Source organism: Pongo pygmaeus, chromosome 12 (genome assembly GCF_028885625.2).
Source record: "Pongo pygmaeus isolate AG05252 chromosome 12, NHGRI_mPonPyg2-v2.0_pri, whole genome shotgun sequence".
Taxonomy (NCBI): Eukaryota; Metazoa; Chordata; class Mammalia; order Primates; family Hominidae; genus Pongo; species Pongo pygmaeus.
The window spans coordinates 108,307,780-108,333,080 of record NC_072385.2 but is presented as its reverse complement, the minus strand read 5'-3'; the positions used below and the strand labels follow the sequence as shown (position 1 = coordinate 108,333,080).

Here is a 25,301-nt window from a genome sequence, read left to right as displayed (position 1 = left end):
CATCAGGATATTACAACAATGGTTTCTTGTTATGTACGAAACAACAGGGTGCATCTTGCTATGAAGATTTTATAGTACATTCGTCTTTGTTTTTACTATAACAACCTTTATGTTACCACGTGTTTATTCTAAGAAGCTCAGTCACACCTGTCTCAGATCTTCTAATACACCACTGTAAGAAAAGTGAAGAGGAAGGGATAGTAACATTAATTCTTCTTTAGGAACTGGAAAGATGAAATGTAGAAGAACATAAATGAATCACCTAAGGTAATGCTGTATACCACCAGCAGAACCAAGACAATATCACCAAGGCCCCTGACCCAAAGTGTCCATGGCTTCATTCACTCAACTATGCCCTGGTTTCACAGCAGATAAAAACTTCACTAGTTGGTTGTTAAAGTTATCACAGGTAAGCCAAGAATGTGCTTTTTGTGTTAATTTTTAAAAGCTTATGTTCACAATGTTTCATTGTAACTTAGAGTAAAACACTTTTGCAATAATGAGAGCTATACCATCTTTGTTTTGAAAAAGCATGTATCATCCTATTTATATCCACAATGGTTCTAATACAGTGTTTCCCATTTTCCACACTGTCTTTATATACAGAAAGATCACACCTGAAAAAAGGCAAATAGCCTATAAGCTAGAAAATTATCTGTGAAAACACCACCAGGAAATATCAATATTTGTTATAGTTGAGCTTTTAACTATAACATCTCCTTGAGTTTATTCACAAAACAAAATAGGAATGACTGCAACTAGCCAAAATTAGAATGGGGTTTTTAAAATACATTGTTCTTCAGAAATAAAGATACAGCTCCATGTACAAAGCAATATGGCACCCATAAATAAGGCATATTCCTGCATCAAATATCTACTGCATTATGTAAGAAAAGCTAGTGGTTATAAGATAGATCATTAGGTTAAAAGGAATGGGTTTCTAAGACTGATAAAGAGCTTTTACAGTGGACTTTCTTTTTTTACACCAAGCACTTGAAAGCTGAGTCTACATTTAAGCACACCCTACCTTATGGGACAAGTAGACTTTCCACTACTAAAGTACAAAGAAGGAAAAAAAAAACATATATTTGCTTTCTCATCTTTCTTTGAAACTAGGATAGGGGCATGTAACAGAGCTCCACCAATAAAATGCACTATGCTAGATTTCATAGGGAGGAAATATTAACTTGGAGAAGCAGGAACTCCAGAAGAATCCACCTAGTGGGGATGGCAGCAGTAGGAGCAGCTACATTCAGTGTTCTGGGGCAGCAGAGATAATGATTCTTGGGGCAGCACGCAGAGCCCAGCATCAGTGGTGTTTGGAGCACAAGCAGCAAGGTCTGTAGCCAGAGAGGGGTCTTCATGAGAGTTCTGTGCAATGATTTTGCACTATGTTCCTAGCAGTGTAGTTTTCAAGCCTACTTTCCCAACCTACTTACAGAATCTGTGGGTCACCCTTTTAATTAATTAGCCAGAGATGGTTATCTATTACTTACAACTAAGAAGTCTGATGGATACAGCTTCTAACCTGAAGTAAAGTGGCCCACAAAGATGAAGCAACAAAAGAAACTATCGCTGAAGTCTAGAGTGGGATTAAGAATGCCTGATGGGCCGGGTACAGTGGCTCATGCCTGTAATCTCAGCACTTTGGGAGGCCGAGGCAGGCAGATCACCTGAGGTCAGGAGTTCAAGACCAGCCTGACCAACATGAAGAAACTCCATCTCTACTAAAAATACAAAATTAGCCAGGTGTGGTGGCGCACGCCTGTAATCCCAGCTACTCAGAAGGCTGAGGCAGGAAAATTGCTTGAACCCAGGAGGCGGAGGTTGCAGTGAGCTGAGATAGCACCACTGCACTCCAGCCTGGGCAACAAGAGCGAAACTCTTTCAAAAAACAAAAAAAACAAAAAACAACTTGTTATGTATGTTGCTATGCATAAAAATTTCCATAATAGAATGTATACACACACACACACACACACACACACATTAAAAAAAAAAAAAATTAAAAATACCAAGGCTTAGGCCCAACCCTTAGAGATCCTAATTATTTGGCCTAGGGTGGGGTGTTGGCACTGGTAATTCTTAGGAGTTCCCCAGGTGATTCAAAACACAGCCAGAATTGAGAACCACTGACCCAAAACAAATCAACTTTATAAAAAAAAAAAAGAAAAAAAGGCACAAGAGAAAAAGGGAAGGTGCATTCACATACACAAAATAGACATGGAAGAAATACAAATGACTAGTAAGTGCATGAAAAGACATTGACCTTAATTAATAATAAAAGGTAAAGAAATCTAAAAAATAATGAGATAAATTTTGTAGACGTCATAAGTTACTGTTTCCAAAGACTGTCCTCAGTCTAAGTAGTGTGAAGTCTGACTTAGGTGAAATATTTTTTTTGTTGTTGTCTTGTTTTGTTTTGAGACAGGCTGAAATACAGTGGCGTGATCACAGCACACTGCAGCCTCAACCTCCTGGGCTCAAGCGATCCTCCCACCTTCGCCTCCTGAGTAGCTGGGACCACAGGCACATGCCACCACACCTGGCTTGAAAGATTTTTAAAGAAATAGTTTAGCTACACTTCCTTTTATTTTGTAATGTAATATTTATCGCTTTCATAATTGATTACTTTTTAAATGATCACTTTAAAGAGAGAGAGAGTATATGTGCCAGGAAAAAGTAAGTAATCTCTCTGGTTTTATATAATTTTAAGCTCTAACCATGATCAACGATTATGCCTTTAGTTAATTCTATATGGTATCCTTTTTAACTTTTCATTAAAGTATAATGAACATATAGAAAAGTGCATAATTCATGAATTAACTTTCACAAAATGTTCCCTCATGAACATTTAAAGTTCACTGAATGAACTTTCACAAAATAAATACCCAGGTAACTAACCAGCACTCAGGTCAAAAGACAGAACACAACTAGCACCCAGAAGCACCTCTTTCCTAAACCCACTTTCCACGGTGGTAACTTCTATCCTTTTTTTTTGAGACAGAATCTCTCTCTGTTGCCCAGGCTGGAGTGCAGTGGTGTGATCTCAGTTCACTGTAACTTCCACCTCTTGGGTTCAAGTGATTCTCGTGCCTTAGCCTCCCGAGTAGCTGGGATTACAGGTGCGCACCACCATGCCCAGATAACTTTTTTATTTTTAGTAGATACACGGTTTCACGATATTGGCTAGGCTGGTTTAGAACTCCTGACTTCAGGTGATCCACCCACCTCAGCCTCCCAAAGTGCTGGGATTGCAGGCGTGAGCCACTGCACCCGGCCCAGTAACATCTATCCTGACTTCTAGTATCATAGGTCAGATTTGGCAGCAATTGAACTTCATATAAATGGAATCTTACAGTATGCACTCTTTTGTGTCTGGCTTCTTTCACTCAACAAAATATCTGCAAGATTTATTATATTGTTACATATATTAGTTCATCCTGCTATGCAGCATTCTGTTGTATGAATATACTACATTTTATCCATTCTCTTATTAAGGGATATTTTCAAACTCTATATTTTAAACTATTCAATAAGCAGGACAAACAAAACATGAGTCACTGCCTATACTATAGGTGCAAATAAATACTTGTTGACATTGATATTCCTTACTAAAAGAAAGAAAAAAAAGCTGCTTGTGGGTAAAAGTGAAACCAGTGGCACAAGAACTGATAATATTCTAAAGATTATATACAATCAGCCCTCAGTATTCATGGGCGATTGGTTCCAGGACCCCTGCAGATACCAAAATCCACGGATATTCAAGTCCCCTCTAGAGCTGGCCCTCCATATCCGCGGGTGTCTGAATCCACACATGGGAACCTGCAGATACAGAGAGCCAAGGGTACTGGCAATGCTGAGGAGTTTGAAAATAATCTAGAGGGAAAAGCACAGCACCCTGGAAATGCCTTCAGGAAGAATGCCGTCCTTAGGATCCTATCGACTTCTAAAGTGATTATATCTGGGAACTGTGGCACATGCCTGTAGTACCAGCTACTCAGGAGGCTGAAGCAGGAGGATCACTTAAGTTCAGGGGTTTGGGACCAGCCTGGGCAATACAGTGAGACCTCATCTCTAAATAGAAAAATAATAATACACTAAAATAAAGTGATTATTGTTGGTCTAATACTTAATAAAGGAATTATTAAGAAAATAAGTCTGAATATCTCTGGAGTTATTTGGATAGACCAAGCAGAAGAATTAATGTAATTCTTTCTCTCTATACCAAGTAGGCCCTTTATCAAAAGAGACAGCACATTATCTAAACACAGAAAAAGGGGAGAAACAAAGGGGGTAGAAAACTGTTCCATTCTTTTCACATGGAATTTACACACTCGAGAAGCCTAAAATGATGTTTTTGAATGTGCATATTCATAGTCATTTTTTGCAGCATGTTTCTAATGGCAAAAGACTGGAAATAACCAAAATGTCCATTAATAGTAAGACTGCTATCACAAAAAGAATAAGAAATTATATATGAAAGACAGAATCATATGCAAGGCAGACTAAGGGGAAAAAAGCAAGGTACAGAACAAAATAATTGTTAGAAGGTTATCTAACAACTATGTTAAAAAAGAGGGAGAAAAATAATATATTTGTTTGCATATGTATAAACTATATGTGAGAGGATATTGAGAAAATAACAAGACTGGTTGCCACCAGGGTGGGAAGTAGACAGCCTAGAGAGAGGGATGAAATGGTGGGTAATTTCACTTTCTAAGTATTCAAAATGCTTATACTAGAAAAGAAGAAGGTTCTCAAGTCAATAATCTAACCCTCCAACTTAAGACACTAGAAAAAGAACAGAAAATTAAACTCAAAACAAGAAAAAGGTAAAAAATACTATAAGAGCAGAAATTAATGATGCTGAAAACAGAAAAATAGAGAAAAATATCAATAAAACCAAAAGCTGCTTCTTTGAATGGATCAATAACAATAGAAATCTCTTGCCAGACTGACTAAGGAAAAAAAGAAGACACAAATTCCCAATATTAAGAAAGAGGGGATATGACCACAGCTTCTACAGACATTGCAGAAATAATAAAGATTATTTAAAAACCTTTATGTCCATGAATTCAACAACTTGGATGAGCTAGACACATACAGACTACTCCTTGAAAAACACAAACCACCAAAGCTCACTCAGGAGAAACAGATAAACTGAATAGACCCATATCCATTACAAATTAAATCTACATTTTAAAGTCTTCCAAAAAAGAAAGCTCCTCATTCTGAGGGCTGTACTGGAGATCTCTAAACATTTAAAGAAGAAAAACTGCATTTCTACTCACTCTTCCAGGTAATAAAAAAAGGGAGGAAACACTTCCCAACTCTTTTTATAAGGTCAGTATTATTCTTTTTTTAATAATTTCAACTTTTATTTTATTCATTTATTTATTTATTTGTAGAGACAGGGTCCCACAATGTTGCCCAGGCCGGTCTCGAACTCCTAGACTCAAGTGATCCTCCTGCTCTAGCCTCCCAAAGTGCTTGGATTACAGGCATGAGCCACTGTGCCCAGCCCAATTTTTATTTTAGATTGAGGGGATACACGTACAGATTTGTTACATGCGTATATTGCGTGATGCCGAGGTGCGGGGTATGAATAATCCTATCACCCAGTTAGTGAGCACAGTACTCAACAGTTAGTTTTTCAACTCTTACCCCCTCCCTCTGTCCCCACTCTAGCAGTCCCCCGTGTCTACTGTTCCCATGTTTATGTCCATGAGTACCCTATGTTTAGCTCCCACTTATAAATGAGAACGTGTCGGTATTTGGTTTTCTGTTCCTGCATTAATTTGTTTAGGATAAGGGTAAGGCCAGCATTATTCTGATACTAAAAACAAAGACATTACAATAAAAGACAACAAGTCAGTATCTCTCATGAACATGGTTACAAAAATCTCGAACAAAATGAGGAAATCAAATGTAGGAAAAAAAAAAAAGGGACAGGCCAGGTGCAGTGGCTCACGCCTGTAATCCCAACACGTTGGGAGGCCAAGGTGGGCGGATCATGAGGTTAGGCGTTTGAGACTATCCTGGCCAACATGGTGAAACCTTGTCTCTACTAAAAATACAAAAATTAGCCTGGCGGGGTGGCACTCACCAGTAATCCCAGCTACTCAGGAGGCTGAGGCAGGAGAATCGCTTGAACCCAGGAAGTGGAGGTTGCAGTGAGCCGAGATCGCGCCACTGCACTCCAGCCTGGGCGACAGAGCAAGACTCCGTCTCTAAATAAATAAATACATAAGGACAAAAATCACAACCCAGGGAGCTTTATCCCAAGAATATAAGGCTATTTTGACATATGAAAACCAATCAATATAATTCACTATCTCAACAGACCAAAAAGAGAGAAAGGCTATACGACCATTTGAATAGATGCAGGTGACAAAATTCAACATCAATTCCTGACACTCTCAGAAAACTTGGGAAAAAAAGAGAATTTCTTCCATGTGACAATGGGCATCTTTAAAAATAATCACGGTGACCATCATACTCAGTGAAGAAAGACTGAGTGCTTGTCCCCTAAGATCAAGAACAAATCAAGAGGACTGCCCCCACCACTCCTTGTCAACATCACACTGCAGGACCCAGCTGGTGAAATAAGACAAGAAAAATAAACAAAAAACACATTAGAAGTAAAGAAATAAAACTGTGTCCATTCCAGGCAATATGATCATGTGTAGAAAGCTACAGAACTACTAACAACACTATAATAAGTGAGTTTAATAACACTGCAGAATGTAAGGTCAATATAAAAAATTCAATTTTATTTCTCTAAACTAGCAGACTATTGGAAATACAACAGCAACAATATTTTTAAAAGCATGTTCAAGATCTGTATGCTGAAAACTACAAAATACAAATGAAAGAAATCAAAAAAGATTTAGAGAGATAAACTATGTTCATAAAACAGAAGGTTCAGTGTAATTTAAATGCCAATTTTCTCTAAACTGCTCAGAATCCCGTTGCGATTCAATGCAATCCTCTAAGGAGATGGAGGTGGGGAAAAACAAAACAAAACAAAACTGTTTTTCCTACTCTCTTACACAGCAATTCACTTCTGACACCAGATGCCTAGGGAGTTATTTCCCCACACACCAAGCAAGCAATTCTCCAGCAGATACCAGCTGGATGTCTATAATCTGATTCAAATCTGACACCATTTACCTGGAGATAGCATCAGATCCCACAGGCTGAGGCCTCATTCCTGCAAGACTGCTCCCCACTTCAGATATCAGTAGCAAGTAGTAGGCTGTCACCTATACTTCTGACCAACGAACTATAAAATTGGGGTTCCCATGACCCTTCCTTGGACTGATTAGTCTGCTAGACTGGCTCACAGAACTCAGGAAAACACCTATATTTAACCACTTATTTATGAAGGATATTATAAAAGATACAGATGAACAGTCAGATGGAGGAGATGCACAGGGTGTGTTTTGCGGGAAGGGGCACACAGCTTCCATGCCCTCCCGAGATGTGCTACGCTCCAGGAACTTCTACCTGCTCAGCTATCTGGAAGTTCACCAAACCTAGTCCTTTTGGGTTTTTAATAGAGGCTTCATTACCTAGGGGTGACTGATTATATCTTTGGCCACTGGTGATCTGCCTTCAGCCCCTCTTCCATCTTGGAGGTTAAGGGGTGGGGCTTAAAGTCCCAACTCTCTAATCAGTCACATGGTTAGCTCCCCTGGCAAACAGTCTATATCCTAAGAGTGGCCTCCTTAGGACAAAAGATGCTCCTATCACTCAGGAAATTACAAAGGTATTAGGAGTTCAGTGTAAAGAACTGGGGTCAAAGTCCAAATACCAGAACAAAAGATTCTGCCACCTATCTACAAGGGGGTATCAGGAGCTCTGTCTCAGGAACCCGGGCAGTGATCAAATGTTAGAACAAAACATTCTCCTACAACCCCTATCACTCAGGAAATTACAAGGGTCTCAGGGGCTCTGTGCCAGGGACTGAGGGCAGAGACCAACATGTGTATTTCTTATTATTTCATAAATCCCAATTGAATTCACAATAGGGTACTTCCGTAGATATCAACAAGATCATTTCTTGTGTATTTTTAGAGTTCTAAACCCATACAAATCCTCAATAAGGTATGAGAATAAAGATACTATTCAGATGCCTAAACCCCATCCTGTTCTTGTTATGTTGAAAAAGTCCCTTGTGCTATTTTCATATGCATCCAGAGCTGAGAACCACCAACATAGAGCTTTGAATGCAAGAGTAAGACTTTAGCTTTTATTTTCTTGGCAATGATAAATCAAAGGACATAATAAAAGATTACAGAAAATTAATCACACTGCAGTTGTGTAAATCTTTCTGGCTCCAAATCTCTCCTCCTTCAAAGAGACAAAACTGTATCTATTCCTTGCTGCAGAAAAGAAACTGTTGCTATCTATGCAGACAGACAGCAAAGTGTGGCAGAGTCCAGCATACTAGCAAGAGAGCCAGGTCACACTTCCAGCTCTTCCTGAGAAGAGACTTACCTCATTAATACCCATCCATAAACATTACACAATGGATCTTCATGGGTACTATGATATCTTTACTTCTATATATTATAATAATTAGCACTTGTACAACATTTTCTTAATCTTCAAAATGTTTTTAGAAACACTAATATTTTACAACACTTTGCATCCTTATTCAAAATATCCTTTGACTCAACCCTGTTGTAAATATTAGTCCTAGATTCAGAGATTCTCATATTCGAATACAGAATAACAGATATAATTCTCAATTAACCTGGGTCAGCACTAAAACACTTGTATTCTTTTCCATTCATTAAGATTATTATTAGTCTCAATGGCTGGTCTCTGAAGAAAGAATCTGTTAATTTACAGAATAATCTAGATCAGGCTACTTATTAAAAAAAAAAAAAAGACTCGGCTGGGCGCAGTGGCTCAGCCTGTAATCCCAGCACTTTGGGAGGCCAAGGCAGGTGGATCATGAGGTCAGGAGATCGAGACCATCCTGGCTAACATGGTGAAACCCCGTCTCTACTAAAAATACAAAAAATTAGCCAGGCGTGGTGGCAGGGGCCTGTAGTCCCAGCTACTCGGGAGGCTGAGGCAGGAGAATGGTGTGAACCCAGGATGTGGAGCTTGCAGTGAGCCAAGATCGTGCCACTGCACTCCAGCCTGGGCGACAGAGCAAGGCTCCGTCACAAAAAAAAAAAAAAAAAAAAAAAAAAAGACTCATTAACCCCTCAACCAAGTATCTAAGTATTGCCAGTAATGTGTAGTCCCTTAACATATCATCTCTGAGATCCACTGTTTAACCATTTTTCTTATTCACAACAGCCACGTAGAAATCTCCACACATAATCTCCCACCCAACAAACCACAAATCTTCTCTTCCCTCCACCTGTATGCACTTTAAGGTGGACAAATGTATGTGTGCTTAACATAACAGGCTTTATTAAGGGTCAGGGGATATGCATCAAAGTGTCAGTCTGTAACTCAATGGATTAAACAGACTATATAAGCAGAGTGGAAGGAGTTTTAAGTTCAGGTAAAAGTAGAGGAATCTGAGATTAAGGATCATAGTAAATGTGAGCGGGATGAATTTACAGACAGGAGAGATTTGGGGAAAATACTTAGTGAATCTTCATGTTTAAGAATACACTCATAAGTTAAGTATGCATCCTGATAATGGGGCAGTGGGCTCAGGTCTTAATTATTAACCCGTCTTCCCCATTCAAATCACTTTTCATTTACCACTTTAGGTTCACAGTTTGTGCTATCAAAAGGTTTATACACTCTTCAAAAGGAAATATTAATATAAACAAAAATATACACAAAAGTTATCATTGTATATTTAAATACAGTTACAGAAACTTATTAAAGAAACCAGGCGTGGTGGCTTACGCCTGAAATCCCAGCACTTTGGGAGGCTAATGCAGGCGGATCACTTGAGACCAGGAGTTTGAGACCAGCCTCAAACTGTATTAATAAAAATACAAAAATTAGCAGGGTGTGGTGATACGCGTCTGTAGTTCCACCTACATGGGAGGCTGAGGTAGGAGAATTGCCTGAACCCAGAAGGTGGAGGTGGCAGTGAGCCAAGATCACGCCACTGCTCTTTGGCATGGGCGACAGAGCAAGACCCTGTCTCAATAAAAAATTTAAAAAGAAACTTATTAAAGATACCTACTTTAAAATTCCAGTATAACGTGGCATAAAGAAATAGTTATCCGATAAAATTAATGAAGCGGTAGTCTCAACATCCTTACTTCCACAAATCATGTTACTTATATTTTTCCCTTCAAAAAGAAAAAAAACTTAGCTCTTTTCTCTCAACTGTTTGCTTTGCAGGCCAAACGTCAGCAGTGACTCCTCTGCACAGAATGCTTTTCTTGGCACTGAAACCCCTCAGTCTACTTTAAGCCTAACTTCCTACAACTGCCTCCAAACAAGGCCAAGAGGAAGCATTACCTTTGCTTTTCTAATGTTTCTTTAGAGCCCCAGCATTCTTCCTCTACAACTAGAGGCAAGCAGAGAGAAAACTACAGCTACTCAGCACCCTGATACCGCCTGACTTTGTTCTTTATCTAACTGATTCCTTCTTGGAAGAACTCATTCTTGATCCTTCCCACGAGACATCTGAAATTATTCTGTATACACTGGTCAAGTTAAAACTGAATAATTAGCTGCCCGTGGCCACAGCACATGTCCTCACCAATGTCCATGTTTTCACTACTTCCAACGTAAAGTCCAAGTTTATACCTGAATCAATTCTCTTCAAACAAAATTTGGAAATGATATTTAACCTGGTTTCATCACAAATAATGCTACTCACTTCAAATCTGGCCTATGATAGCTACAGAGTTGATTGGTAGGTCAACATTTGAAATATGACGCAATTAACAGTGAATACAAACCCCTCTATCAAGACACTAAGATGAAAAGATAAACAGGTAATATTTGTTGAGATGATAAGACAGAAGAAACTTGTTATTTTAACCCCACTCAAATAGAAGCCTTCCAGGGAATGTCCTTCAGTAAGGGACATGATGATCCTCTTTCTCAGCCTTCTCTGCATGATTCATTTCCATAGCCCTATCATTTTACAGTCTGACAATAAACTATGCATATGACTTCTAAAAAGAGTTATTATCCAACACTGAGAAAACACCATTATTAGCTCTGTGCCAAGCTAAGCAGACAATGAGTCACCCTGAATAAACGCTGCTATGTTTTAACATGCAGGTACCTTCTGAAGCCTCTAAAGTCCCCACCTGTTCCCTGTGGATGGGAAATCATTCGTTTCAGTTCAATAAGGTCTCAAATTCTGCCTTTCAATATTTAAAACTAACCAAATCTGGATGACGTTTCTAGCTTTACACTATCTCGTAGGAGTTTGCTATTCAAATTAATACTTTTGAAAACAAGACTAAGGGTAATATTTTGTACTTAACACAAGCTGTTTCTATCTCTTTAGCAAATGATTGTGGATGCTGCCAACCATAAACTGCTCACACGGAAACAAACTTCAACTTCAGAAACACTATTACCAGTCCGATTATCATATGTAGCTAAAAGTAATAAGAGCATCTCTCTTTGATTTTCAAAAACTCACATTCTGCCAATTAATCTTAATTTACAAAACTTCACAGTGAACGGATGTTGCAATAATCAACTGCAAATCAAGAATCCATTTGGCAAATGTCAAACAGCTTTAATCAAGTAAAATCAACTTAGAATATTATTCAATTTTATCACAATCAGAATGCCTGCTGCTTTTCATTTCAGTCTTATAAACATTTATAAATAATCTAGCATTATACTAATTGAGGAATGAAAGAAATATAAAGCAGAATCTCTGCTCTCAAGGACATTCATTCCATTTTGAACACTTATGAAGCAGTTTACAACATTATGTAATTAAAGGCCAAAATAATAACATAAACAAGAACTGTAAGTCATCAAAAGGATGAAAATGGGATTGGTGATAATAAGGCAGGCTACACAGTAGGTAAAAACTTGGGTTGAGGCCGGGCGCAGTGGCTCACGCCTGTAATCCTAGCACTTTTAGAGGCCGAGGTGGGCAGATCAGAAGGTCAGGAGTTTGAGACCAGCCTGACCAACATGGTGAAACCGCATCTCTACTAAAAATACAAAAATTAGCCGGGCGTGGTGGTACGCACCTGTAATCCCAGCGACTCAGGAGGATGAGGCAGAAGAATCACCTGAACCTGGGAGGCGGAGGTTGCAGTGAGCTGAGATCGTGCCACTGCACTCCAGCCTGGGCGACAGAGTGAGACTCCGTCTCAAAAAAAAAATTAAATTAAATTAAAACCCGGGTTGAATTCTCAGAAATAGAAAAGATTTGGACAGAACAAAAGGAGACTGGGAAATCCCAGACAGATGTGGGAGCTGAGGGGGAACAAAACGCATGGCATCTGTCTGGGGAAAATGAGCATGTCATATTAGAAAAGAAGAGCGTCTCCAGGAGCGTAATTAGAGGTTGGTGCGGGCAGGGAGGTAAGCAGTGTTATCATTAAACCAAACGGAGGAGTGTGAGCTTAATTCAAAACCACAGGGATTCTTTGAAGGTTTCTGAAGTGGGAAGTTACATGATGAAACAGTGTCTTGATCAGATTAATTTTGAAGTGAGGTGCTGAATGGACAGGAGAAGTCTCTCTGGACTTGTTACTACTTCTCTCCTCTGTTTCAGAAGAAAACAAAGGCAAGGAAAAAGAAACACACTCAGAATAAAGTATTCCTCCTGCCCTTTCTTTTAAAAAAATAAACAAAAAGAAAAGAAGCACAAAAGAATAAATAAAAAAAAATTTTCTGAAATATTAGCTAATGGTAAAACCCTTTGCAAGTCTGCATATTCTGAATTCAGAAGATTCTTGTTTGTAAATTAGCACAAACTCATGACTTCTCTCGGAAGAAAAGCTACAAGATAAAGAGTAAGTAAGTGATGGATGGCCAGGTGTGGTGGCTCATGCTTGTAATCCCAAGACTCTGGAGGGCCGAGGCAGGAGGATCCCTTGAAGCCAAGAGTTCAAGACCACTCTGGGCAACAAAGCAAAACCCTCCCTCTACAAAAAATAAAAAATAAAATAATTAGCCTGCTGACACTGAGAAACAGCTCTGAAATTTTAAAAAGCAAAAGAAAATAGCCAGGCATGATGGCACGCACCCAATAGTCCCAGCCACTCCAGAGGCTGAAGCAGGAGAATCGCTTGAGCCCAGGAGTTCAAAGTTGCAGTGAGCTATGATCATGCCACTGCACTCCAGCCTGGGCAACAGAGCAAGACCTTGTCTCTTAAAAAAAAGAAAATTTAAATGTGCTACAACGGTGGAAAATCTTCCCACTCAGCATAGGACTCTGATCTTACTTGGCTGGCTTTTTTCTTGTGATTCTGAATCCTTCTAAAAACAAGCAGGGATGTAAATAAATATTGTACACCAACACATGAAATGTCTGTGCCTCCCAGGAAATTACAGTTTTGTTTAAAAATCACTAATGAAGAAGACTGTAACCTAATATTATCTTTTATCAGCAACATCCATTCCATAATATGCTAGGCTGGGCAGATTAAGAATTTATGGAGGACATTTGCTTTTATTTGAAATGGACTGGTTTGTTCCTGCTTTGTTTTGTATTGTTTTGTTTTAAACATTCAGTATTAAGGGGGAACAATATAACTTTTTAAATGGATTCAAATTAAACTGCTAAACCAACTTTTTTTTTTTTTGAGATGGAGTTTTGCTCTTATTGCCCAGGCTGAAGTGCAGTGGTGTGATCTCGGCTCACCGCAACTTCCGCCTCCCGGGTTCAAGTGATTCTCCTGCCTCAGCCTCCCTAGGATTACAGGCATGTACCATCACCACGCCTGGCTAATTTTTGTATTTTTTTTTTTTTTTAGTAGAGTTGGGGTTTCTCCATGTTGGTCAGGCTGGTCTCGAACTCCCGACCTCAGGTGATCCGCCTGTCTCGGCCTCCCAAAGTGCTGGGATTACAGGCATGAGCCACCGCACCCAGCCTAAACCAACATTTTTAAATGGTTGTTAGCCACATTTGCCAACTACACAGGAATTTTTTCATATAACTCCATCATAAATTATATAAGTACATTTGTACCAAAGGAATCTTTCAATTGTTCAAATTAGCAAGTGTTTTCTACTGAGTGTTATTGTAAACGGTAAACAATAACCCTAGGCCTTTAAATGATGTGTTCAATACCGTATTTTGTATTTTTTAAGATTTAGATGTATTTTACAGACTTTGTCCAAACTAGTTTCATTAGATATATCATTTTTTTTACCAGTTTATTCCATTTTTAAGGTGAAATTTCATTCTATTTCTGAACCAACACTTTCGGTAAAGGCCACAGACTCATTTGTAAAACAGAAATGGATGAAATATATCAGAGGAAAAAATAAGATTCAATAGTCAGAAATAAAGTATAAGAGCAACCTGGCTGGGTGCAGTGGCTCACGGCTATATACAATCCCAGCACTTTGGGAGGCCAAGTCGGGTGGATCACTTGAGGCCAGGAGTTTGAGATCAGCCTAGCCAACATGGCAAAACCCCGTCTCTACTGAACATACAAAAATTAGCCAGGCGTGGTGGCGTGTGCCTGTAGTCCCAGCTACTCAGGAGGCTGAGGCATGAAAATCGCTTGAACCCAGGAGGTGGAGGTTGCAGTGAGCCAAGATTGTGCCACTGCACTAGAGCCTGGACGACAGAAAAATAAATAAATATATATATATTTCCATCTTTGTACCTTGACTAACATACCTTTATAATGGCCAGGAATGTCATGTTCAAATTTAGAACTGTAAGGCACCCCATACTCCTACATGGGAAGAACCTGATCCCCTCTTCTTCCCACCTCCAGCACACCCCATGCTTGAAAGGACTATGCATGCATGTGGATACTCTAGCCCACATGTCCAAGTTCTGCCCACATTCTCAGCAAACATCCACTCCTCAGCTAGTCCTTAGACACAGGGATACAACTACTTAGAAAAACAAAACAAAACAGAACAACATACACCAGGTCTGGAAGCATAAGTACTAGAACAAATGGACCAGGAATTTAAAACTAAGAATAAACATGTTTAAAAAGACAACATGAAACAAGAACCACAAATCCCAAAAAAGAAAAATCAGATATACGACATACAGAAAATACAATAGCTAAAGAAATAACAGATGGAGTAAACAGTAGGACGGCTCCAGACGAAGAACAAATTAATGAGCAGAAAGGCAGATCAATAAACTCTTCTAAAAGGAAACAAAGCTAAAGAAATTAAATCATATGTGAGGAACACTAACAGATAAAGAGGAAAGAAATAGAAATGCCAACAGTCAGAAAAAGAGAAAACAAAAACAGAGGAAATATTTGAAGAAATAATGAGCTTCTGGTAATAGCACCCTAGGTGATTCTGATCAACTTTTCCTCTGAGCAAAAAAGAAAAGATGGGGAAAGTTTTAAAAAATCTCCTTGAATATAAATTGTTGACAACTAACAATTGAAGTTACCAAATGCAGGAGAGGCTGGATGCCCAGGGAGGTGAGTGCAATGGATGAAATCACTTTTTCCATGTAAGTGATTTGATTCCAGGGGGGGAAGCAAAATTGCTGAAGTATAGAGTAACTTTTTGATGGTACTGGGGACAAGGAGAAAGACATGGAGGCTTGGACTTGCCAAGGCAGAATGGGTCCCTTGGCAGGACACATGGTCCTGCTTACCCTACTCTCCTATTACTTTGGGCTCAGAGCCCAAAGGCTTCACCTAAAGGTAATTGTGTCCAGAAGTAAACAGGTCCTCACAGGTACTGGGTAAGAAACTGAATTGACGTGATCCTGGATTGTTAAGGTCTCCAGGCACCTGGCAGAAGCAAACATACATTCTTTCTGGAAGAAAACATCATCCTAGGCTTCAAATTATCCCTGCAAATAATTCTGCAATATAATGTTTGGTATATAATAAAAATAATCTTGCTATATAATGTTCAGCCTATAATAAAAAATAACAAAACAAATAGGAAATAAAACATCATTAATGAAAACCAGAAACAAAAAATAGTACAAAAAGAACCACAGGAAATCTAGGTATTAGATTGTAAGTGTAAACCAAAAATAAAATTCAAAGGCCCCCTGCAACCATCTGAGTAGACTCCCTTCTGGGCCAGGGTACTCTGAAATTTAACCGGAAAGGCTGGTTAAGGCCATGATGGGAAGCTGGGGATGGACATGCCTCATGATACCCTCCAGCGTTAACATCAACACAGACCTTAAGTCTGAGAAGAAACATCTACAGTCTATTCTCTCTAGAGCCTGCTACTTGCAGGCTTTATCTGTGGGATAAAACCTAGCTCTCCACAACTCTTTACCATAACTCTTTCAACCAACTGCCAATCAGAATATGTTTAAATCTACCTATGACCTGGAAGCTCCCTGTTCCTCTTCAAGTTGTCCCACCCTTCCAGATCAAACCAATGTAAATCTTAAGTGTATCTGATTGATGTCTCATGTCTTCTTAAAATGTATAAAAGCAAGCTGTGCTCTGACCACCTTGGGCACACGCTGTCAGGACCTCCTGAGGCTGTGTCATGGGTGTCTAAAAGATGGGTACTTTTACTCGGTGTTCAAAGAAGCCAACTCTTCCTTAACCTCAACTTCAAAGAGGAGGCATTTAATAGAAGCTGCTCACAGGGATTTTGTGAAGTCAGCCTAAGGATGGAGCTGATACAAGAAGGGGGCAAAGCCGCTCAAAGAAATAAAGCCAGAGCTCTGATGCAACCAAGATGAGGGGCTAGCCTGCCTCTGGACCCCTCAGTTTGTCAGCCTATACACATGTTGTTATAGAAAGGCCATGTGGGTAGGCTTTTTACAGCTAAAGACACTGGACTAATAAAAAGGTTGGAAATAGAAAGGGGATTTTTAAGTAACAAACCTTAAAGTGTGAAATTGGCTCAGCTATAGAAGAGTAAGGAAGACCTCCTCTCCCTCATGCTGGCAATTTGGATATCCTTATTATATTGGTTAAAGCACTTTTGTTGTACCTTTGCACCAGACTGTATGACTACCAATAATATTGTACCAGAGAAACTGAGAGGGAAAAAATGCAGCTATCAGTGTTTTCACAACTCCTTGCAGCTTTCACTAAGATTCTATACCCAGGTGTTTTGTGAATATTGGTCTCTGTGCTTTTCAATGTTTTTAATTATCAAAATATAACATATTCAGAACTCTCAGTATTAAAAAAAATTAGGTCTTAAGAAAATACTTACTTAAGGAAAAGTCTTAGATCCTATTTGTTCCTGACCGTTGTTCTAGGGTCTTATACTCTATTATTATAATAATCAGAAATCATCTGGCCAAAACACAGGGACTATAAATTTGGAGGTGAGAGAAGATTAAATAATTTTTGCTTTCAAACTTTAACCTTATGGAATTATGAAATACAAAGGCTGGAAGGCTCAATTAAAATAAATAACTAGGTTGTCTATGTATAAAAGGAACTCTCCAGCCTAAGTAATAAAGCGGCCAATCAATAAAAAGACTAACATTTGAAGTATTTAATGACAAAATGCCCTGGTTTTCAAAATTAACATTCTGATAACCAGATTCTTTCTTTTTTTCCAACACAAGAAGGTCAATTTTAAGCCTCTAGATAGCCAAATAAGCTCTATCATATAAAGGTTTCAAAGTTAGTAAAGATGTGATCATTTATTCTGATACCATGGTCTATGTTTTAAACATATCGAAGTGAAAATTACCCAACTCACTAATAACATACTATACCCCTTACTCTTCTTAACTCACTCATTTTTTTTTTTTTTTTGCTAGTTATTTTTGGTGTGCGTTTCTATACATCTGCCTTCATCTGATTCACTGTCCACTTATTCTCGTTGTCTCTCTGTATGTGTCTAGCTTTCTCTGAATATGGCCCAGGATATCCTTGTACCTTCTGCTTCTAAGTTTGGTCTTCCCATTCTCCCTTTTGCCATCTCTGCCCTCTTCCTTCCTCTCCCTTCCTTAGCCATATGCTATAACCTGAATGCTTGTGTTCCCCAAAATTCACATGTTGAAATCCTAACCCCCTAGGTATGGTATTAGAAGGTGGGACCTTCTGAAGATGATTAGGTCACGAGGGGGTCCTCATGAATGGGATTAGTGCCCTTATAAAAGAGGTTCCAGAGAACTCCTTTGCCCCTTTGTCATGTGAGGATACCACAAAAAGGTGCTGTCTAGGAGCCAGAAAGCAGGCCCTTCCCACACACAGAATCTACCTTGATCTTGAACTTCCCAGCCTCCAGAACTGTAAGAAATAAATCTGTGTTGTTTATAGAGAGCCCAGTTCATGGCATTTTGTTAGAGCAGCCCAGTAGACTAAAGCACCATAGTATTTAACTTACTTGACATGATTATGGAATCCAAGATTTTAATCTCTGCTTGACCATTTTTAGACAGTAAGATGGTTTTAATTTCTGACTTCAAAAAATATTGTTTCTTGAGTTAATTTGTGTTGTGTGACCTGTGAACTGATTTACTGAGTGAGTCAGTGTCATGATAAGGTGCTGCTTACTTATCACGGAATAACAATTTTTACTAAGGGTTTTGAAACAAAAAGCCAGTTCTTGGGCAGGAAAAAATTAACCTATGGAGTCACTAACTAAAATTACTAAAAAATGGCATTAGAATTCTGGGACTTATGTCACTTATACACTCTTATTTTTAAAATTCAGATTTCTGCCGGGCACAGTGGTGCACACCTGTAATGCCAGCTACTAGAGAGGCTGGGGAGGGAAGACTGTTTGAGCCCAGTAGTTAGACCAGCCTGGGAAACATAGCAAGACCTCATCTCAAAAAAATAAGTAAATTTCTTTAATAATTTTCTATTAAATGGATACAATGTCTAATTTGATAACGGCTTATAAAAAGGGTGTGAATTTAGTGAGTGCTTAAATTATGACTTGGCTTTGACATTTCTATAGTTTTACCACTAATTCACAGACTCCTCCCTATTATAAGATATAACTAATAGCATTTTACAAATGTATGAACTCAAAGAAGGTCTATAGACAGCAAAAAATGAAGCAGAGACAATCCATTCAAATCAGATGGCCAAGAGTATAGCAGAAACTGGAACTCTTGGTTCACAGAACATCACCATTTAACCTCTGTACTTAAACAATCATAAATCTGTGCTTTACAATTTTGTTGTTTCATTCTTTACAATATCAATTCTCTATGAATATAAGTAGAGCAAATCATTTCCGTTTTAATTGGAGTACATTAAATAGTTTTCTTCTTTTGTTTCAAGATCTACTAAACTATGTTCTGCAATGAAACAATTTAAAATAGGTTCCTAGACATAAAGAGAAAATCTGTTTGGCTGCGTGTGGTGGCTCACACCTGTAATCCCAGCACTTTGGGAGGCCAAGGTGGGCAGATCACCTGAGGTCAGGAGTTCGAGACCAGCCTGACCAACATAGAGAAACCCCATCTCTACTAAAAATACAAAATTAGCTGGGCATGGCAGCGCATGTCTGTAATCCCAGCTACTTGGAAGGCTGAGGCAGGAGAATCGCTTGAACCCGGGAGGTAGAGGTCGTGGTGAGCTGAGCTCGCACACCATTGCACTCCAGCCTGGGCAACAAGAGAGAAACTCCATCTCAAAAAAAAAAAGAGAGAAAATCAGTTACTATAGTCCAACATTTGACGTTACAGAGTAAAGATTAGCCTTCTGAACAAACTAGGCATAGAAGAAAAAAGAAAGAGGAGCCTTAGAAGTCAAATAGAAAGCCCCATAATCAAATTCAAAACTTAGTGTTTTTCATGAGCTGGAGAACAGCTGTATCAAGGTATCTATAATTTTCCCAAACAATACATCTCAAATGTTGTGATTCTCCACAATATTCCACAGTTTAACATATGACATACTCTAGGACAGTAAGTCACTGTGAACCAGTTTCTAGAGGGGCTTACACTGAATAATTTTCCTTTTTTTTTTTTTTTAAGATAAAGTCTCGCTCTGTCGCCCACGCTGGAGTGCAGTGGTGCAATCTCTGCTCACTGCAACCTCTGCCTCCCGGGTTCAAGCAATTCTCCTGCCTCAGCCTCCTAAGTAGCTCAGACTACAGGCACCCGCCACCACGCCCGGCTAATTTTTTGTATTTTTAGTAGAGACGGGGTTTCACCGTGTTAGCCAGGATGGTCTCCATCTCCTGACCTTGTGATCTGCCCTCCTTGGCCTCCCAAAGTGCTGGGATTACAGGTGTGAGCTACCGCGCCCAGCCAATAATTTCCCTTTTAATCATGATTCTAAGTTGCCAGCCCTTAGCAAGGCAGTATGGAAGAAGAATGATTCAGAGACAGGTGTTCTTAAAATGAAGTAAGCATGTAAGGTAAGGTACTAGCCTGTCATATGCAGCAATCATAAAGTTGAGGAGGAGGCTGATAGATTGTTCCACACTAATTTGGTGAGTAGAAGGAAGGCGCTTGTTCAACTGATAGTAGATGGAGGAGATGACAGTTTCGAGGCGGGACACACTGATCTCGGTGGTATGGTCCAGTGTATTAAGGCCATTGTCTCGGAAGGCTTCAATCATGTTCCAGATATCAACAAGATGAACTAAAAGACAAAGAAAATAAGCTGTCAACAATTTTAAAGTGTGGTACTACCCTTCACAATAGGAATCTAAAATTTATCAACTAGTCCTTAAGTTTAAAGAGAAGAAACTCTTTAGCCAACAATGAGGAAAACATTCTGTGGTCAAATAAAGAACATCAGTCCCAGACAACATCAAGGAGCCACCACAGCGGTACGGGAAGCCTTCACATTTAAATAGCGAGTATTTCACGTCTCTGCAAATAGTGACCCATGCAATTCCTAACAATGGATAATTTGATAAAAAGATCAAGAACTACTCCTAAGAACTTCTAGTCTTTTTGAAAATTTGCGTTATCACCTTGAGTCAACTTTACTGTATTACTTTAGCCGAGCAACTAAAGCAACATTTTACAACTGAAACTTTACTGTATGACCCTAAAGAGAGAGACAAATACAACTGCATTAAGTAAAATATTAATATGCTTTAGAGGCTACTCAGAGCTCTGAACAACTCATAGCTCAGCCAAAAATAAATTTATCTACTGCATATTTCCTCCATTACTTAAGAGGCTGAATTTCTTTTAAATTCCATTTCCAGTAATAAAGTAGGCGCGGTAGCTGGGTCTACACTCCTCTTGAAAACGACAAAAATTCCTGGATGGAACATAAAAACTTCTTAAGTGCACAAAAAAAGTAAACAATACTCAACTACACAGAAAAGAGACATTTCCTTGAAAGAAAAATAATTAAGAATGATGCCTGACTTCAAGCAACAAAGGAAGCAGAAGACTGCAAAATAATTTTAATGTGTTGAAAGGAAATCAAAACCACCAACAAAATTCTAAAGCTAGTATAAAAAAACTTTCAAGAAAACAATAAAGACATTTTCAAGTAAAGGAAATCTGAAAGTATACTTTCCAACGCTGAAAAACTAGGGGAAGAACTGAAATTAGGAAAACACAACTATTCAATCCAAAAGGAGGCAAGAAACACAGAACAAGCAGCAAAAATAGCACAAGAAAAGATGGCTGGTGCAGACCCAAATATGTCAGTTAACTGCAGTGACTATAAACACACTAATGTACCACTTACAAGACAAAGACTGACAAATTCGCAATTTTTTAAATAATCAAATTATACGCTGTTTGCAACGGATATGTCTAAAACATAAAGACATAAAAAAGGTTTGAATATAAGTGGATGACAATTTCTAACCAAAACAAAAGTGATGTAACTTTATTTGTAACAGGAAAAAAAGGTGGGGGGGGGCGGAGCTTGGAAAACCATATGATCAACTCAATAGACATAGAAGTAGCATTTGGAAAAATCAAATACCCTTTCATAATAAAAACACAACAAACTAAAAACAGAAGAAAACTTCCTCAACCTGATAAAGGGCATCTACAACAAATCCCAATGCCAACATCATACTTAATCGGGGAAGACTGAAAGCTCTCCCCTCAAGATCAGGAACAAGACACTTCAAGTATAGGCAGCAAAAAAGAGATACGCTGCATTTTATTTAAATTTTAAAAGTCTGTGTTTCAAAGGATACTATCAAGAAAGTGAAAAGGCAACCCAAAGAATGGAAAAAAATATTTGTAAACCATGCATCCATTAAGGGTCTAGGATCCAGACATATAAAAACTCTTACAATTCAACAATTAAAAAAAGATAACCCAATTTAAAAATCGGCAAATAGTTTAAATAGACATTTATCCAAAGAAGATATACAAATGGGCAACAAGCACATAAAAAGATGCTCAACAGCATTAGTCACTAGGGAAATGCAAAAGAAAACTGCGATAACATACCACTTTACGCCGGCTAGAATAGTTAGACTTTTTATTTAAATGGAAAACAAGGGTCAGCGAGGATGTAGAGAAGTTGAAATTCTCATAAACTGCTGGTGCAAATGTAAAATCATGCAGCTGCTTTGGAAAACAATGTAGGAGTTCCTTAAGAAGTTACACACAGTTCCCATATGACCCAGCAATTCTACTCCTACAGAATTGAAAACATATGTCTACACAAAATCTTGTACAAATGTTCATAGATGCATTATTCATAAAAGCCAAAAGTGAAAACAACCCAAATGTCCACCAATAGATACATGGATAAATAAAATGTGGCATATGCATACAATGGAATATTATTTGACCAAAAAAAGGGATGAAGTGGCCAGGCACGGTAGCTCACGCCTGTAATCCCAGCACTTTGGGAGGCCGAGGTGGGTGGATCATTTGAGGTTGGGAGTTCGAGACAGGCTGGCCAACATGGAGAAACCCCGTCTCTACTAAAAATACAAAATTAGCCAGGTGTGGTGGCACACGCCTGTAATCCCAGCTACTCAGGAGGCTGAGGCAGGAAAATCACTTAAACCTGGGAGGCGGAGCTTGCAGTGAGCCGAGATTACGCCACTGCACTCCAGCCTGGGCAACAAGGTAAAATTCCGTCTCAAAAAAAAAAAAAAAAGGATGAAGTACTGATGCATTCTGCAATATGGATAAACACTTAAAACATGATTCTAAGTAAAAGATACCAGACAGTTAAAAATAAAAGATACCACATATTCTAAGGTTCTATTTATATGAAATGTCCACATAGGCAAATCCATTAAAAAAAAGTATCTTAGTAGTTGCCAGAGCTGGGAGATGAAGGGAATGTGGAGTGACTGTTAATGGGTATGTGGTTTGTTTCTGGGGTGATGAAAATGTTCTAGAATTAGATAATGATGATGGTTGTACAACTTTGTGGATATACTAAAAATCAGTGAAAAGACTGTATGCTCTAAAAGGGTGAATTTTATAGTATATGAATTTTATGTAATTTTTAATGGTGGGACAAAACATATTGGTTAAAGAGGGTCACCGAATAATGATAAAAGTTTTAATTCATAAGAAAGATATCAGAGGCTTGGTGCAGCAGCTCATGTCTGTAATCCCACTCCTGGCTTAGCTTGAAGCCAGGAGTTCATGACCAGCCTGGAGAATATAGTAGAATCCCATCTCCACAAAAAAAATTTTTTTAATTAGCCAGGCATAGTGACACATGCCTGTAGTCTTAGCTACTGGAGAGGCTACAGCAGGAGGACTGCCTAAACCCAGGAGTTCAAGGCTGCATTTAGCTATGACTGTGTCACTGCACTTCAACCTGAGTGACAAAGTGAGACCCTGTGGTCAAAAAAAAAAAAAAAAAGAAAAAAGAAAATAAAGAGAGATACAGGAACTTTACATTTATTTACATCTAACAGAATAGTCTCAAAACATATAAAACAAAAATAAACATAACCTCAAAGGGACACAAAGGAATTCAGAAGCTTAGTGGGGGATATTAACTCACCTCTCTTAATAAGTGATAGTGCAAATACACACTCAAAAAGTACAGATACAGACAATTAAACTTCACAACTAACAAAGTAGGCATAATGAGCACTATATAAAGTACAGCCTCCACTGATGAGAGAATATGCTTTATTTTCAACTACGCAAAGATACATATAAAAATTGACCACATCCTTGGCCGGGCACAGTGGCTCAAGCCTGTAATCCCAGCACTTTGGGAGGCCGAGGTGGGCGGATCACTTGAGGTCAGGAGTTCAAGACCAGCCTGGCCAACATGGTGAAACCCCATCTCTACTAAAAATACAAAAATTAGCCAGGTGTGGTGGCTCATGCCTGTAATCCCAGCTACTCGGGAGGCTGAGGCAGGAGAATCGCTTGAACCTGGGAGGCGAAGTGCAGTAAGCTGAGATCTCGGCCCTGCACTCCAGCCTGGGCCACAGAACCCGACTCCGTCTCAAAAAAAAGAAAAAAAAAAAAATTGACCATATCCTGAGCCATAAAGCAAATCTCAATGAATGTTAAAGGATTAAAATCATATGAACCATGCTCTCTGATCAAAATGAAATTAAGTTAGAAATCATAATCAAAAGACAACTTTTAAAGGAAACCTTATTTTTAGAAATGAAGAAATGCACTATCAGGAAACTTTCTTAATCTGATTAAGGTTGTCATGGTTTGAATATTTGTCCTCTGCAAAAATGATGTTGAAATGTAATCTAATCCTCAGTGTGGCAGTACTGAGAGGTGGGCTTTAAGAAGTGATTGAGTCATGAGGGCTCCGCCTTCATCCACCCATGGACTAATTAATTAATGAGTTATCATGGGAGTAGGACTGGTGGCTTAATAAAAAGAGGAAGAGAGACCTGCACTAGTACACTCAGCCTCCTCACCATGGGATGGTGTGTATGGCCTCCAGACTCTGCAGAGAGTCCCCAGCAGCAAGATGGTTTTCAACATATATGGCCCCTCAATCTTAGACTTCCCAGCCTCCCTAACTGTACAAAATAAATTCCTTTCTTTATAAATCACCCAGTTTCAGGTACTCTATTATAAGCAACAGAAAACAGGCTAAGACAAATGTTATCTACAAAGGACTTGCCACAAACATATTACTTAATAGTAAAATGAAAGGTTTTGCTCTGATAATGGGAATGAGATAAAAAATGCTCACTATCATCATTTCTATTGTACTGGAGGCCAAACCAATATAAATATTCAGATAAAGAAATAATCAGTGTATTGGAAATGAGTAACTGAAACTGTCATTATTCAGAAATAACAAAACTACATACACAGAAATCAAAGATTCTACAGATAAATTAACATGAGTCGAGAACAATTGCTAGAAATAAGA

The 25,301-nt window shown here is 38.7% G+C and overlaps 1 protein-coding gene across 17 annotated transcripts in view; it reads right to left on the bottom strand.

The window, feature by feature from the left end:
• DTNB (dystrobrevin beta) overlaps positions 1 to 25,301 on the bottom strand; it is a 295,200-nt gene that overhangs the window by 231,331 nt on the left and 38,568 nt on the right. For all 17 annotated transcript variants that reach the window (XM_063648879.1, XM_054474817.2, XM_054474818.2 and 14 more), the window contains exon 4: positions 20,411 to 20,624. In XM_063648879.1, the coding sequence (XP_063504949.1) occupies positions 20,411 to 20,624 (214 nt within the window). The remainder of the gene's footprint in view (positions 1 to 20,410; positions 20,625 to 25,301) is intronic.